General features: G+C 38.4%; 1 protein-coding gene across 7 annotated transcripts; it reads left to right on the top strand.

Annotated features, from left to right (window-relative positions):
* The first annotated feature begins 70 nt into the window (after positions 1-70).
* On the top strand, positions 71-16,935 carry LOC143846706 (RAF-like serine/threonine-protein kinase 24). 7 transcript variants are annotated; one of them, XM_077355219.1, is made up of 5 exons: positions 71-2,890; positions 9,474-9,596; positions 14,587-15,461; positions 16,246-16,409; positions 16,503-16,935. In XM_077355219.1, the coding sequence occupies exons 3-4, from the start codon at positions 14,656-14,658 to the stop codon at positions 16,403-16,405; spliced, it is 966 nt and encodes a 321-aa protein (XP_077211334.1). In that variant the 5' UTR covers positions 71-2,890; positions 9,474-9,596; positions 14,587-14,655; the 3' UTR covers positions 16,406-16,409; positions 16,503-16,935. The 7 variants fall into 7 exon arrangements, 6 of the variants coding, with proteins under 6 accessions (XP_077211334.1, XP_077211337.1, XP_077211339.1 ...); XM_077355220.1 differs by lacking the exon at positions 71-2,890 and adding an exon at positions 9,027-9,150; XM_077355221.1 differs by lacking the exons at positions 71-2,890; positions 9,474-9,596 and adding an exon at positions 9,038-9,150.
* The last annotated feature ends 192 nt before the right edge of the window (positions 16,936-17,127 follow it).

The raw sequence follows: 17,127 nt of genomic DNA, 5'->3' as shown, positions 1-17,127 counted from the left end.
GTCCCTAGCAAATCCCAAAATAATTTATCTCACACTAAGTGGGAACCATCTATCTCACATAACAAATTCCTTTCAATTACTTGTTTTTTGTCTTCAACTCTCTTCTTCTTCTTCCTTCTGTTTCCTTATTTAAAAAAACAAAAACAAAACATGCAGTAGAATCTAGGGTTTAGAGTTTAGGAAGTTAGGGTTATTTTTACTGAGAAATCATGAAGGACGAGAAATCAAAGCTACTCTGCAGCTTCGGAGGGGAATTCATCAAGCAGAAAGGCAAGATTTGTTACTTCGGTGGAAAAACTCGTCTTGTTAAAATCGATCGGAGGTTGAATTTTAAGACTCTTATGTTAAAAATGGCGGATCTCTGCGGATCTTCGCCGAGATCCGTCATCATCAAGTTCCGGCTCCCGGAAGATGCCGATAGCTTCGAATCTCGTCTCGTTTCTGTTGAATCGGATGAAGATGTGAGCAATATGTTGGATGAATTCGAATGTAATCAGAAGATTCCGCTTTTCCTTTTCAGTGAGAAAACCCTAGAAACTATCAAGGTCAAGACCGAGCTGAAAGCTGCTAGGTATGAAGAATTAAGACTAATATTCGTAGTATACGATCAGTTTGTGTGAAATTTGTATGAACTGCGATTGATTTTGAAATTGTAGCTTACACAGGGATTGCAATCTCACACTCTCTGATTTCCATATGCACTGTCATTAATTGGAAAATAGGATTCTTTTGCTGATTTTCAGTAAGAATTCAACTCTGACTGATATGTAATTAGGGAAATTTATCGTATTTTTTAATTCAACTCTGAAAACATTTAGGTATGGAGAATTAAGACTGCTGCAATTGCTTTTGAGATTGTGGTTACTTAAAATACAATGTGCAATCTTACTTTTTCTAATCGTGATATGCACTGTCATTAATTGACAAATAGGATTCTTTTGATGATTTTTGGAAAGAATTCAATTCTGATTGATATGTAATTAAAGACTTTTTTACTGATTTCTGGTGAAAACCAGCGTTCCTTGAAGCAACTTACTGTAATTAGACCTGTTTGGATTGCATGAAAAACATTTCTGGAATTTAGAGGGAAATGATATGATTATGGTTTATTTAAAGGGACATTATCATAAATTGAAGATATCTCTAGGTAAAAATTGATTAGGGTTGGTTCAAGTTATCTTGTCTTTGTATGTAGAAAAAGTAAGAAATTTTAGAAATATTTCCCTTTCCAAACTTTTCCATCAAACTCCAGCAATCCAAACATGGCCTAGTGTTTTTATTTTTTATTTCATTTTAAAAAAAAAATTTGTTCTTTAGATATAATCTTCAGTGTCCTACTTGGTTTCAAGTGTTAGGTACCTGACCAATACCTGAAAAGCTCAAGAGCTGATGGAACATTTTAGGCTAAACCCTTTAAACCTGTGCCATACCAGGCTGGGTCCCCATACATAGGCAGACCTCCACTTAGGACCGTAACATTCCATTAAGCTTCCACTTCTGCCGTCCTCTGCGGGCCGCTGTGACAGCTTTCACTTTGGCCTTTTTTCCAATTAGCCCTTTCCACATGACGTGTTGGTTTCTTTGATACAAAATGTTAGATACCTAACCAATACGCCGAAAGTTCTAGAGCTAATGGAACGCGTTAGGCTAGGCCCTTTAAACCTGTCCCATACCAGTCTATGTCCCACCTAGTCCCATGCCTAAGCAGCCCCCACTTAGGACCGTAACAGTAGGTTCTTTTTTACTCACTTGGAAAGACAGCACAATCTCGATTCATTTGAAAGTAGTTATTTTTTTTTCTTTTTTTTTTGCTCCTTAGTAAAGAGTGCACATTCCTTGATTTGAATATTTCTTCTACTGATTTGTGTTAATAATGTTACATATGTCCTAGTTTTCTAATTGATTTGTAGAGAGAATGCAACGTTTTTAGCTGCCAAAGTACCGCCTGTTGTTAGTAAGAGCACTCTGGTTGCACCAGTTACACCGCGACGTTTTGTTAAAAGTGATCTTCAGTCACTGGCAGCCGGTCAAGAGTTTCCTGATGCACAGAGTTTCCGCAACGCTTTCACGTGTGTCGCCATAGCCAGTAATTTCAAATTCCGTGTAGTCAAATCAGAGAACCGTTGCTTTTCTGCTAAGTGTGCTGTGGAGAATTGTCTATGGCGTATACATGCTGCCAAGCTTCCCGGGAGTAACACATTCAAGATAAAGATCTTGATAGCAGGGCATTCATGCATACGGGTAAATGGGTCTGATCATCGTCAAGCAAGGACGGATTGGGCAGAGAGAATACGGAGTAATGATAAGCTACAGAAAGGCATGTCTGGGCCATAAGAGGGCCTTGGAAGAGATACGCGTGCAACCGACAGATATACTCCGTATGGAGGGCAGTCAAATGGATGTTCGAGAGACGGAGAAAGTCAAGGTTGATATACATGACCAACCAAGAAAGACACGAAGTAGGAGCAACTATGAAAGAGATATGCAGTCCTTGGAAGAGATACGCCAGCAACAAGCAGATGTACTTCGCACGGAGGGCAATCAAATGGTTGTTCAAGAGACAGAGAAAGTCGAGGCTGATATACATGACCAACCAAGAAAGATACGGCCTAGGAACAACTACGACGAAGCTCGCCCTTTGCGTTATACTCGTTCCAACCAAATTGGCCATAACAAGAGGACTTGTAGAGTAACTGATCCCACAAAAGGATAGCTTTTGACTTGCCCACTCTTTGTCTCCAAACTTGTTTCTGTTGCCTACTGTTCTTTTAATCTTTGCTGTTTTCTTAATTACTTGTGCTAGGCTAATTGTGTCTTGATTTACAGGTCGGGACTATGGAATGATTTAAGGGCTACCTATGTCAACTATGTCAAAGAAGGCATGTTTAAGGTAATATTCTCATCATCGATGTCCTGTGTGCCAATTAGGACATGTTTCCTTGTGTTGTTGTGAAATACCCTAAACTTGAATTTTAGATTTAATATGGTATTTAGAGATATTAATTATGATTAATAGTCAATGAGCAAGGCAAGAATATAAATTGTACAAATTAGAAATGATGGAATTCTAGATAAAGGAAATCGAATTCATCAAATTATTAAACAATCAATTAGTCCAAAAGCTTAAGCTGTTAAAGTTGGTGTTAATTAATCATCTATACTTCAACTAATTAATCCAAAAGCTTAAGCTGTACAGTTGATGTTATTTAATCATTTATACTTCAACACCACCTCACATGTGGGCCCCACCAACTATCCAAAAACCTTAAGCTATCAGAGTCGGTATTGTTTAACCATTTATTCTTCAACACTCTCTCTCACATGTGGGTCCCACCAACTATCCAAAAACCTTAAGCTATTAGAGTCAGTTTTGTTTAACCATTTATACTTCAACACTCCCTCTCACATGCGGGCCCCACTTTTGGGCTAGCCTTACACTTGGACTTTTATTGCCTTAAGCTATTAGAGTCGGTGTTGTTTAACCATTTATACTTCAACACTCCCTCTCACATGTGGGTCCCACCAACTATCCAAAAACCTTAAGCTATTACAGTCGGTTTTGTTTAACCATTTATACTTCAACACTCCCTCTCACATGCGGGCCCCACTTTTGGGCTAGCCTTACACGTGGACTTTTATTGCAAATTGGTGTTGTGTTGATTGAGGGGAGTCTCTCTCTCTCTCTCTCTCTCTCTCTCTCTCTCTCTCTCTCTCTCTCTCTCTCTCTCTCTCTGTGTGTGTGTGTAATTTTCCAGTGAACGAGTAAGAGAGAGAGAGTGAGGAAGAGAGTTGGAGGGGGAAAAAGGAGGAGATGGTGGGAAGTGTGTTGGCCTTGCAAGTGGATTTTTAATCCAAAACCTTGAGCGGATAGAGTAAGTTTTATTTAATCATTTATACTTCAACACTCTCCTCACATGTGACCCCTTTTTTGGGATGGCCTTGCATGTGGAGTTTTAATATCAAAGTGTTAGAACCCACCTGCCATGTCAAATAACTAATTTAATCTAAAACCTTAAGCTGTAAAGTTGGTGTTATTTAACCATTTATACTTCACCAATTTAATCTAAAACCTTAAGCTGTAAAGTTGGTGTTATTTAACCATTTATACTTCACTTTCTCTTACTTGAGGCTCCACTTTTGAGTTAGTCTTGCATGTGGATTTTTAATAACAAGGATGTGGAACCCATCTGCCATGTTAAAACAACCAATTAGTCCAAAACACTTAAGCTGTTGGAGTTAGTGTTATTTAATCATGTATACTTCAACAGTCTCTCTTTGGAATTTTCCAGTGAAAGAGAGAGAGAGAGAGAGGATAAGGGTGGAGATTTGATGGGTCTTTGAAGGCAATAGGGTAGAGGTCAGAAATTTGCATATCCAGGAATATCATATAAGTTCTCTCGCAGGAACTGGTGACTTGTCGGGTAGAGGAGAATGCTAGTGTGGGGAGGAGGTGGACGGTTTCCTGGCGATAGGGGATGTGTTTGAGTCAGGGACGGGTGACCATTCACCAAAGGATAAAGGGGAGGAAAATGAAAAAGCAAGAGTCAGAGGGAGAAAAAGGATGGGTCTTCGGACCCTAGTATCTAGAAATCTCCTCTTCCTCTCGTGTTTGTAAATATCTTTTTAGGCCCGCCCTTTTGTGTCCTCTATTCTCTTTTCTGGTTCTAATAGTCTTTTAGTGAAAAGTTCTTGGTGGATTTTGAAGTGTTCTTGACTTTTTTGAAAGTAGAAGTCTATGGTTAAAAGTTTTTTGTGGTGGAGGAGTATCTCTGGGCTAGAATGAGAAGATATCTCACTTTAAGGACTTTCTTAAGCATTAACGGGGTTGGAGAATTTGTTAAGGGTTGGGTCCCGGCAGTTCTTTCCTCAACAGTAGTGCTAAATGGAAGATAGTAAAGGAACATCATAGTGGGGTTGAGGAACCTTGTTCTTCGCCCGCTCGGGATGTTTTTTCTTCCTTATTCTGAGGAGCAAGATGTGTGTATGAAACGATGCAGTTGCTCAACTATTGTCGAGTGTCTTATTAACTTGCCACTGCTGATGGGAGCCCTTCAGTATAGTATGTTTAGTCTCATCTAATCGGTAGAAGTTGATGGAGTTTGGGTGGAGTGGATTGTTTGGGTTGGTTCTAGGATGGAGAGGTATTCAAGATCCCTAGTGAAGATTGCAAAGAAGTTGTATGCTGGCTTTGTTAAGGAATGTTCAAGAAGTTGGATAAATAGCATCTTTTTGTCCTTGCTAAGGTTTTCTTTTCTTGACATCGGAGATTGTTCTGATGTTTCCATGCTTGTAATCATGGGGGACTCCTGGTCCCATTTCTCATGTACTTATAAGTATGATCTATAAATATTAATGTCAATTTAAAGAAAAAAAAGGAATATCATGTATGTTTTTTTTTCTGATATCTGTGATTTTATTGTTTTATATATCATCTATTAGACCTAATAAGGAAAGACAATAATATTTAGTTATTTAAGCTTCTTAATGGTATAATAACCCTACTATTAATGGGGTTTAGATGCTCAGGAGAGAAGAGACAAAGGAAAGGGAAAAGCTTTGGAAGGTAAGTGATATAGTAGCTTCTTGTGTTTCATTGTATGTTGGAAATTAATTATATATTGGAAAACTTTTAATTTACTCTGAGACTTTATATATTGTTATGATATAAAGTTGTTATCACTACTGATGGGTTTATATTGCATCACGTTCATAAAAATGCATTGCATTGCATTGCATGCTGCACCCGCCAATGGGGTAAATGATACGTTGGCCCCTCTTGTGGTAGAGGTAATAAAGAGAAAAGTGATAAAATAGAGTACCGCTCCCGCCAATGGGAAGTGATACGTTGGTCGATTCATCATTTTTAACGTCTCTAATTCAAAACCGAACATGAGACTTTGGTTTCATTCGGCTCCTTTATGGAATATAGATGGATTCCCAGATCTAAGGTTCAAACTAAACTAAAGAGAGAGAGAAAATTATTTAGGATTAGAAATAGGCATAATCGGACCTGCTTTTTACATATCTATCGTTATTTGGGTACCATATTCACTTCTTTTGGCTTTGATTGAATCGAGAAATAGGTTTGATTGTTATTTTATTGATAGGTTCTATAGGAACTGGACGATCCTATTTGGTCAAATCCCTAGCGAGAAACTCTTATGTTCCTTTCATTACGGTATTTTCGAACAAGTTCCTTAGAATTATTGTGGATGCTATGTACATTACCACAGGTATCTGTAGTATTTTCTTTCAGAAGCCGTGCACGTCTGTGAAGTTTTCCTCATGTGGCGCCTGTCACGTGCCTTAGGGTTGGGGGGCGTGACATGTTGCATAATTATCTGTCAAATGTTTTTGAGTATTTCTTATGTAAAGCATAGTCGGAAGTCCATATGCAACATATTATCTCGCTCTAAATTGATTTATTGGCCAACATACAAGAGATATATTTGTAGCAATTGTGTTTTAAGCATGAGATATGCTAGCGTCCATCGCAAAAGGCATTTCGCAGATGGTCTGTTGCATGTGAGAGCAGCCACATAAGCTCACTTTTCAGCAGATTTTGTCTTCATTCACGAGGTAGCCGCCCTCACATGCAACGGACCATCTGCGCAATGTCTTCTGCACGCTAGCTCCCTTTTAGCATATTGGATAAACTAAAATTATAGGGTGCATCTATATTCTACAATATGTCAAGATATTTAGTCTGATGTACTTTTATTATGAACGTCCATAGCAGGGTTCGCCATGGGCGAATCTCATCAAAGTTCCATGCCCTATAAGGCAAACAGAAGAGGGGCGGTGATGACATCCCCGGGCCCATCCCCATCCCCATCCCCATCCCCATCCCTAACTAACTCTCCCATATAATAATGATAAATTTCATAGAACTTATCTTACATATGGTGGAATGGTCCATTGCTTGCCGGATGCATCGTTTTACCATGCTTCCTAGCTATATCATGCGCATGAGACTCAAATTGATTGATATGAACTACTTACATGGTGTGGTTCACCTTAGATTAGTCATAACCCAAAAAATGAATGTGGTAAGCTAGGGTGGCGCCACGTGGCACCCCTCTGCATACCGCATTCAGCTTAATACGAGAGAGAATTCCAAAACGGAATTAACGCATTTATCCAAAACGCAATTAACGCATTTATTCGAAAACTGCCTCTTTCATTCAATAATTAGAAATTTTGAAAACGAATTTATATCTTATCGCAGGAATCGAATTTCAAACGTGACTTTACTTTTATATCTATATCAGCGCCCCGTGCATCGCACAGGACTACAACTAGTATATATATATATATATATATATATATATATATATATATATATATATATATATATATATATATATATATATATAGAGAGAGAGAGAGAGAGAGAGAGAGAGAGAGCAATTCCTGTGCTCGAGTGTAGATAAGCTTATTGCGCCCGAGTGCATAAAACATGGTGGACCCACATTTTTTGGGTGATCCTAAGCATTCATTTGAAAGGCCCCATCATGAATTGAGAGGGGGGGGGGGGGGGGGGCTTAAGTCCATATTTGTAAGGCCCCAATTTGTAAAACAATCCGTCCATGATGTAGGTTCATTCCTTCCTATGTATATATTAGCCTCACATCGAACCTTAAGGTGTTTATGAAGAGATTCTCAAATGAGTCATTTTTAAAGCCTTTGGAGAGTTCATTTTGTTTCTTTCTCAAGAGGTGAAGGGATCAAGCCTCTTGATTATGATTTTTCTTATATCTTTCTTTGTGTGGGCAGCAGTAACAGCAACCAAGGTTTTAAATTTCGGTTTCAGTGTCGGTTTCGGCCACCACGGCTGAAATTTTGGCCGAACATGTAAAAATTATGATAATGACTTCGTTTTCTTTTTAAAATTTCGACCGAAATGTCTAAAATTTCGGTGTGAATTTCGGCCATTTCGGTGGGCATATTTAAAATTGGGAAACGATAAATGTGTCCCTTTTCATCACTTGGGACACCTAGCTGCATTGCACGTGGCAATTAGGTCACTTCATTCCTTCAAATGTGAAATACATCAGCACTTTTGCAGTGTGTCCCAAGTAATGAAAAGGGGCGCATTTATCACTTCCCTTAAAGTTTTATAAAAATGGCGAAAAAACCGAGATTTGGAAATTTTTGGAATTTCGGTGAAATTTCGCCGAAAACTTATAAATAAATGACTTCATGTAAATTTCATTTCGGTCGTTTCATTTCGGCCGAAATTTAAAACCAAGGCACCAACAGGCAGATGATGGTAATGTCTAGTAGAAGTGAAAGGAGAGCAAGAAAATACCTAGAATAGCAAGTTAGTAACTAGTGACAGCAGTGCTGTCCAATCCAGACCGTTGATCTTGCACTACACCACATGATCTTGGTCCCATGCCAAATAGTTTTCCCATGCGTGGTAAAATGACGATACGACGATAAACAAGTTTCTTAGCACGAGGCTTGATCGATCAAGGGATAGGATTATATGGTCGAGAAACTCAGCTGCATTTAGCCGACCATAATGCCCAACTTATATGTTCATGTGTACTTGCTAATACAGCAGGGCCCACCTTGTTCGAAGATCCAAACCCTTCATTTGGATCTCCCCCCAATGTAAATATCTTAAAAGAATGATCCTAACCCTTTGATCTGTCCTTCTTTGGAGATGATTTTTGGGGCCCACTACTAGATGGAAAATACAGGCGCCAAGGTTACTAGCAATCTAACTTGTAAACGGTTTCGCGCTTGTTACCAAGACCAAGAGACAAAAGGAAATATTTGAAATGACGAAATTACCCTTTAACGATCTTTTTTAAAAAGCGCGTAAGAGAGAATGAAATGACGAAAGTACCCTTACATTTCGGTTGTTGACTGCGATAAGAAATGGCGCGAAGGGGCAAAAATTAGTTACTCTTCCAGCTTCCCGAAATCGTCTCTCCACCTTCCATCCTCTCTCTCTCTCTCTCTCCATTTTCATTTCTTCTTTTTCTTTTGTTTTTGGGTTTTTCCTGTTTTTGTATTCCTTTTAAGGGTTTTGGTTAGTGGGGTTTGAATTTCTTTTGTTCTGTTTCCTTTTAGGGTGGAAAACTTGAATGTGGAAGGTCTTGGAACGTGTTATCTTCTCTATTTTTTATTGATTCACCAGTAATGACTTGTCTAAGCATTTTAATTTTCCTGTTTCTTTTTGTTTTTTTTTCTGTTTCTTGGTCTTGAAAATAAAATTTCTAATTGTTTCAATATGATTCTTCATCTTTCTTCTATTCCTTTAGTTCTAACTCCTTTTTTTCTTTAGTATTTCTAGTTGTTGATGCATACATTATGCAATTTTGAGGAATGATTCCTGTTGTTCTCTCTCTCTCTCTCTCTCTCTCTCTCTCTCTCTCTCTCTCTGTTTAATCTTGTTGTAAAGTAGCTTTTTTTTCATACCTTTTTGGAGGAGTCTAATTTTTTTATTTTTTATTTTTAAGTTTCTAGGTTGATTCAGAAGCAAAAGGAACTGATTGGTGCTGCAGTTCTGTCATTAAAGCGTGATTTCGACTGTCTCAAAATAGGAAACCAAAATTACAGGCATTTGATCGATGATGATTCGAGTGAGTTTTGATTTGTTCTGCTGAGAAATATGATACTTTTGGTTAGATTTAGCTAGATTCTGAATCTTTAGAGTTTTTTTTTTTCTTTTAAATTAGTGAAATGAATCTTTGTTTTTAATTTCTGTTTATAACCAAAATTTACAAATGCTCACAATTGAATGGGAGAATTGGGTTTTGAAGCGAAAACCTGCACATTGATGAAAAATCTTTGGAATGTGAAATAGTTAGGAAATGTATATATAGTTCATGTTCATGGAGATGGTATGGAACATGGATTTAGGTGGGATTTAAACAATAAGTTTAGATTTTTTTGGGATTTCGGGAATAATCAGACTCAGGGCCCTAACCATGTTATCCTAATTTTCAGAATCTTCATATTAGAAAAGCTTGAGGTCCGTAGAGAATGCACATGCTCTGCATAAAAAATGTGGAAGGACCAAAGGAGCAATGAGGGAAAAAAAGTGTCATCGAATACTTTACATAATCAATTAGTGGATCTCAATGATCGTATTGTATCTGATTCAATAATTTTTTTTGTAATGGTAATATCTAATTCAATATTTAATTGAAAGGAAGAAAAACTAAGAGCAAGGAATAGGGGTGTTCTCATCCTGAGTATGATGATTGTTACTTGGCTGATCTCTACTGCTGGGTTTGGTGTCTTGATTCACACATGGGACTCTCTTTGGAGTTTCCTAGTGGGTTTAGGGGTGTGAGAGAGTTTTGGATAGTTTGAAAAACTGTGGGACTAGTTCTCTTGTTTCCATGCAAGTGGGGATGTTCTCTTGTTGAATCCTAGTTGGACTAGGAGAGAGTCTAGGGAACCATGGGCGGAGCTACATGTAGCATAAGGGGGGCAGCTGCCCCTGTTAAGTTGGGCCAAACATCGGGCCTGGCCTTATGTGGAACCTGCCCCTATGTATAATGCCCCCCTTATGTATAAATCCTAGATCCGCCACTGTAGGGGACTTAGGTTAGATAACCTAATTAATATTAGGTAGGTTATGTCTTATTGATGTAGGACGATCCTTAGGTTTCTAGAGTATTCTTGAATGTTGTAACTTGGGAAGGAAGTATTTCTATTTTGTTTGCCTTGAGTTTCTAGCACATTCTACGTTTCTAGAGTATTCTTAAGTTTCTATTTCCAGGGTTGTAAGTGTAGGGTGCAATGGTTTAGTGCCTATAAATATTGAATGTGAGAGTTGTGTGGGACATCTTGGATTGAATAAAATTTCAGTTTTCTCTTGTGGATTCAAGGGTTTCTCGCATCAAAGAAGATGGTGTTCTTCTCCAACGGGTTGAAGACGGTGATCTTCTTCTATATCCGCATGCTTTGCTCCGCCACTTATGGAATGTGAGTGGAGAAGAAAAGAGTTCCACATGGAAGTAGATGGGGCTTTTTGCTCTTAGGGCGGAGATGAAATGGTGTCTGATCTTTGGGTTGAGAGAATGAGAGGATTGGGTTTAATCTTTGTATATTCTTTCAGTGGAAGATCGTAGTTTCTCTCTCGTGGATGCCGGCAACATTACTGAACCACGTTAAACACTCATGTGCATCTTTTGTCTTGTTTATTTCCATTGTGCACGTGCTATGTAGATATTGGTAGGCCTGAGAAAGGATTACCCCTTTATTTATGATAAAGTGGTATCAGAACACAGATTAGCAGCTTGGGCAAAAGAAGAAGGGTTGTGGTTAGAGCAATCATCTGTGAAGAACAATCAAGAGTGAAAGAGTTTTGAAAGCTTGACTAACGTTTTAGCGGGAGGTGGAGTTTCATCACAAGTTAACCTTAGTTTCATGTATGTGAGTTTTTGTTTTGATTTCCAAGGTGTGGATTGATCGAAAGGATTTTAGATCTGTTGACAGAGAAAAAAGGGCTAATGTTGTTCGGATTTCTCTAACAGAATTCTCTATCTTGTCGATCGGTTCAACATCAAGCCAATTGGCTAATTGATACTAGCATTGGATGACCAAAGACCGATCAGCCATGGATTGGACGATTGACTTAGTCTGATTGGATGATCAGAAAATTTGGACTCCCAAAATTAATCCAGTTGCTTTCAAGTGTATTGAATAACCCGGGGTTGATTTGAAATGGAGAAAGGGCTCAACCTCTAAATTTGATATTGAGAAATTTGATGGAAAATGGAGCATGATTCTTTGTGAAAGGAGAGTGAAGGACATTCTAGTTCAACGAGCCTTTTTCTAAAGCATTGAAGGGAAAAGGATAAGCATATGATGGATGCTGAGTGGGAGAACTTTGAGCCGAGGGTGGTTAGTACATTTCAATTGTCTCGCAGATAATGTTATATTAACGTTATTTATGAAAGAAGAATTAGCATCAAAACAAAATTATGTGAGAAGTTGGAGAAGCTTTACATTGAAAAGCTTAGTCAACCAGTTGTATTTTAATTAGCAGTTTCATGGGTTGGAGATGTAGGAGGCCGGATATCATTTGGAATAATACATCACAATGTTTAATGAGCTTGTGGTGAGCTCTATGAGGTTGGTGAAAAGATGAAGAAACTTTACTTCCTCATCAAAGTGAGCTAACAAGTCATGCGATGCTAGAAATACGACGGTGGCGGTAATGAATGTACAGAACGAGATGGTAGGAGGTGCCCTTACCCTCTCCCAAGTTCACTTCTCAAGTTAATTAGATTCTAGATTCTGATTGAGCTATTCATGTATGCTCGGAGAGGGGATATTGTTATATGTTCCATGAGAGAAGGGTTGGTATTGTGTCCTTAGATGACGGCCCGCTTGCGACGTTATGGGATTTTGGAATGTGGAGATCGGAATTTTATGGAGTGATGATCACTTTAGGTTGTGTGACATGTCTTAAAGATGTAGAAGAACCTAGTGCTTCTTGGCCGATTGGACTCCAGGAGTTGCAGGTATTCAATTGCAGGTGGAGCCATGAAAATAACATTGTGGCTATATGAATATGATGAAAGGAGAGAAGGGTAAAGCTTTGTATCATCTTGTGGGGAACACTTTGAAATATGGTATTCTTAGTACCTCAATGGGTGATTGAAAACAAAATGGCATGCTCATGCATAGGGTCTGTTTTGCAGTTGGTGCAAAGATGGGTTTCCAGGATGTGGAGGATGGCAAGAAGGTTTCATTTCCTACTAGTGGAGAGGACAGATCAAAGTCTCTCTCCAGAGTTGACTAAGAGAATTGACTCGAGGCTAGTTACATGTGCATTGGCCATATTGATCAAGTTAGATACATTTAGAACTGATTTGATGGCATGTGTAGCTGGTGGTTGCAAAAGGTCAATGGTTATTTGAGGAGGGAGCAAATAGATGGAGATGTCAATGAAAATTTTCAAGGTGGCTTGGAAACAAGCCAAGGTGATGATTGTTGAGATTGGTGTGTTGTTTCATGTGTGGGATTTCCTTTGGAGTTTCCTAATGGGTTTAGGAGTCTGTGTCAGAGAGAGACAGAGAGAGCCTTGGATGGTTTGAAAATTTGAGGGGCTAGGTCTCTTGTTTCAATGCAAGTATATATGTTCTCTTGTTGCAATATGTTGGACTAGGAAAAAGAGTGGGAGACTTAGGTTAGATAACATAAGTTATACAAGCTAAGGTATACCTTATGTATGTGAGAGGAGAAAGAGAAAAATTCCATATGCTAGAAGAGGGCTATTTGTACTTCTCTTGGGGCTTGAGATGAAACCGCGTGTAATCTAAAGGGTTGAGAGAAAGAGAAGATTGGGTTTGATCCCGTTGCAATCTTCATGTATTCTTTCATAGTGGAAGATCACAGTTTCTCTCCCGTGGATGTAGGCAATCTTGTCGAACCACGCAAAATACTCGGGTGTATCTTATGGCTTGTTTATTTTCATGGTTCATGTGCCATGTAGATCTTGGTAGGCCCGACAATGAATTACCTTCTTATTCACAACATTTACCGTGTATGTGGCACAAAATAAACTCAATCTGGATAGCCCAAGTTTTGGGCACCCCCTTAAATGTGGCTATAATCCAAAATTGCATCCACTCAACGATCCTAACTGCCTGACCCGGCACTTACAATAAATTACAAAAAGAAATTACCAGAAAAGGTTCAATGGGGACAGAGAGGAATTTCGATAATTTAATCATCATGGATTTTGTGTCATCTGCCATCCAAGGTGACATCCCGAAACTAGGATGATGTGCATCGGTGACCATATCAACCACCTGTATACAGATTAGGTGTGCTCTAATTCCTTTCTAAAAGTAAGAAAAAAAATGAAGTTTAAATGTTTGGAGAAGCAATGAGGTGGACAGAGCGAGAGATTCAGCAACCCCAAATCCCTAATGAATCCCAATTGCTTATCAAACATGCTGTGTGTACAACATTGTTTTATTCATTCTGACTATTTGAGACCATGTGCAAGAATTTCCTTTCGAGCATCAGCTTCATTTTTTTTTCTCTCATTGAAGGGCCATATAATATGGAGAAGAATAATTTCATTACTAATTAAAATTTGCGCCATGATTTTATTACCTTATAGAACATGATATATAGTAAATTCATCTATATAAATAGAAATAAGTGAACATTATAAAGCAAGAAAAATTTCATGAAGAAGGTGGAAGGAATCTACCCGGCTCTACTTGGGTTCTTCTACGTGGATCATTTTCTTCCATTCTATCCTATCCAAGGAGTATATATTAAACTGGAAAACAAAAATTATTGTTTCTAATATTTACATTATACCATTCAAAAAAAAAAATACATTATAGTTGTGTTAATTTTTAATGCCCATCGGACAATGGTGTCCGATTTGTGTCAGGCATGGCAATCATTTAATATATGGAGTTCTTGTGAGATGGCTGTTCCTTTCTTGCTTTGCTGCCGTATACATAAATTCTTTCTATTATTTCTTATCAGTTGATGTTGATTTATTTAGTTATAAACTCTGCAATTTGTGGTTTTCCTCTCTTTGTCTGTTTAGTGTACTTACAAATCTAAATTATCTTTTACTTTTTGCAGCATGAAAGTCTGAACAGGATGGAATAACATAGAAGGTTTAAACCCTAATTTGATCTGATAATACCGCTTATGGAATCTTCATTACATGGGAATGATAATAACCATAGAACTTATACCGAGAATGCTGATGTTGGAGATGACGAAGAGGTTCTTCTTTGCAAGGACAATGAGTCTCAACTTGGAAACTCAAACTCATTTTCCTCCTCTTCCGAATCCTCCTCTGATGAAGATTTCTTCCAATTGGATGCAAATGAACTAAGTAAATCACTCCCAGAGGGCAATAATCCAAGACTCCCTCCTAAACCTGACAAGGACACTCACTTAGCTTCTGTAGTTGATGTGCGAGATAATGAAAAGCAGCCTAATCTACTGTCAAAGGCAAATGGATTCTCAAATACCTCGGGCTTTACTCACCCCCCTCCAATTCAAGTGATGGGGAAATCGGATCTTCCTGACCCTTATAGGATTCCTTCCTCCGTGTTTGCAAGGACTAAATCTACGACCCCAATTGAATGGAGTGTTGCTTCCAATGAATCATTGTTCAGTATCCACCCAGGCAATTCTAGTTTCTCTAGAGACCATGTTTTTCTGTTAGGCCGATCCGGCGAACTTACCAACTTCCCAGGCACCATTAGTGGGCATCCCTTTCCTATGGTTGAACCTGACACAAATAATTTGGAGATGGGTGAGCGGTCGATGGATCCAGCGGTAACCGAAGCTGCGAATGCTGAAACCATGAAGGAAATTATAAGGGCAGCGGCAGTGAATCACTGTAAAGAAGAGGTGGGTCCTGCAAATGGAGTCCCTCATTCTGGTAGTGGCTCTCGCCGTTCTGATGCTAGTGGAACCAGCAACTGCTCTTTTGCATTTCCAATGTATGTTCTCACTCTAGCTGTATGCATGAAATCTTCATATGAAAAATCTACACGTTCATGAATTCATATGTGATGGTTTAAGCATCTATGTAAGCATATTTGGGAAGTGATATTTGTACCCCCTTTTCAGCATGAGGCTGTCTTACCTTTGTCGCGACTAAGTGTGATGCCCAAAATCATTAATCAGCGCATTCACTTTTCTGTGAATTGATGAGATTAGTCCAACTAAAAAACAGGTTTTTTAATCTCATCCGTGGGCTGATTTGGGGCGATGGACTTAGTCGCGATAGATGTAAAATCCATTCTTTTCTTGTTGATAGGTAAGGTGGGATTGAACCTCTGACCTCATGTGAAATCCACTCTTCTCCGCACTCCCCCAACCCATCTTTTCTTCAAAATGAAGTCATTTTTAGAAAAAAAAAAGAAGCAAAAGGGGATGGAAATGCAGTCAATTTGAGGAAAATATAAACAAAACGGGGCAGAAATATAATCTCCCAGCATGTTTGCGTGTCTATGTATTTCTGTATATATGTGTTGCAGAACTGTGTGCTGTATATGTCCTCTATAAAATTGTCAACTCGAAGTTTCTCACTCTTATTTAGTGGAAGAGGAAACAGTGCTCTGTGCTTTTTCGGACGAATGAATGTGGTAATCAGCTTTGCCGGCAGGCAAATTATGCGGATGCCCCCATTATTTGATGGGAAACATAGGCAAAATCCAATATAAGTCTATTTAATGCATATATTGAAATTGTTAGGTTGAACCAGTTATCATATATCTGCAGATTGACAGAAGGAAGGACTGGGTCTATCGAAGTCGAATCCGAGCAGCAGCAACAACAGCAAATGAAGCCAACCACTACCAAGGCAACTCCAAATGCTGCACCAATGAAATGGTTTCCTTGCTTCTCCTGTTGTTCATTCTGTCGTTCATTCTGTTGTTGAGAGGGTGAGTACTCTGATACCCATCTCTCTTTCTCTCCTCCAAATTCAAATCTGACTCCATCCATATACATAGATCTCTAACTTGTTCATCTTGCAGATTTTTCAGATAGAGTCTTTGTGAAAATTGGAGGTTTATACTGCTCATTGTGGCTCTGTGATCATGTCAAATTGCAAAGACTTCAAGACTTCATGGTTTGGGCATCTCTCTCCGATCGCTCAATGGAAAATCTTACCAATCCACTTCAAGTTCAGATAAAATTTCCTTCTTTTTCTTCGCACAGATTCTTGTGTTTGCTTGTGTTGATTGTATGTAAGTTGGGTTTGGTTTTCTTATGTTGAAAAGAAGTTGGAGGAGCTGAGAAAGTCACTGGTTTGGAGAATCTTTATACTAACATTCACTTGAATGATGATGAGAAGATGAAGAAGAAACTTGTATATGATTTCTTTGTGTTAACTACAACTACATAGACTTCATAGTGTCTTGTTTCTCCTATTTCTCTTGAAATGTTGTTGATAATATTAGTCCTTGATCTATAGCTACAGATTATTAATCTCTTCAATTCATTCATATGAGTATGTTGATTCATTCAGATCTAGACAATATTAAAAAAAAAAAAAAAAAAAAAAATTGGATCTAGTCAACTAACAAAAACCCATGAAAATTCCTAAATCCAATTTTATAATACTATTTTACAAAAACAAAATACCCTCCAATTTTTTAT

The sequence above is a fragment of the Tasmannia lanceolata genome, unplaced genomic scaffold, assembly GCF_043159265.1.
Source record: "Tasmannia lanceolata isolate RefF3 unplaced genomic scaffold, GAP_Taslan_0.1 ptg000015l, whole genome shotgun sequence".
In the NCBI taxonomy this organism is placed as follows: Eukaryota; Viridiplantae; Streptophyta; class Magnoliopsida; order Canellales; family Winteraceae; genus Tasmannia; species Tasmannia lanceolata.
This window is presented reverse-complemented; position numbering and strand designations above follow the sequence as displayed.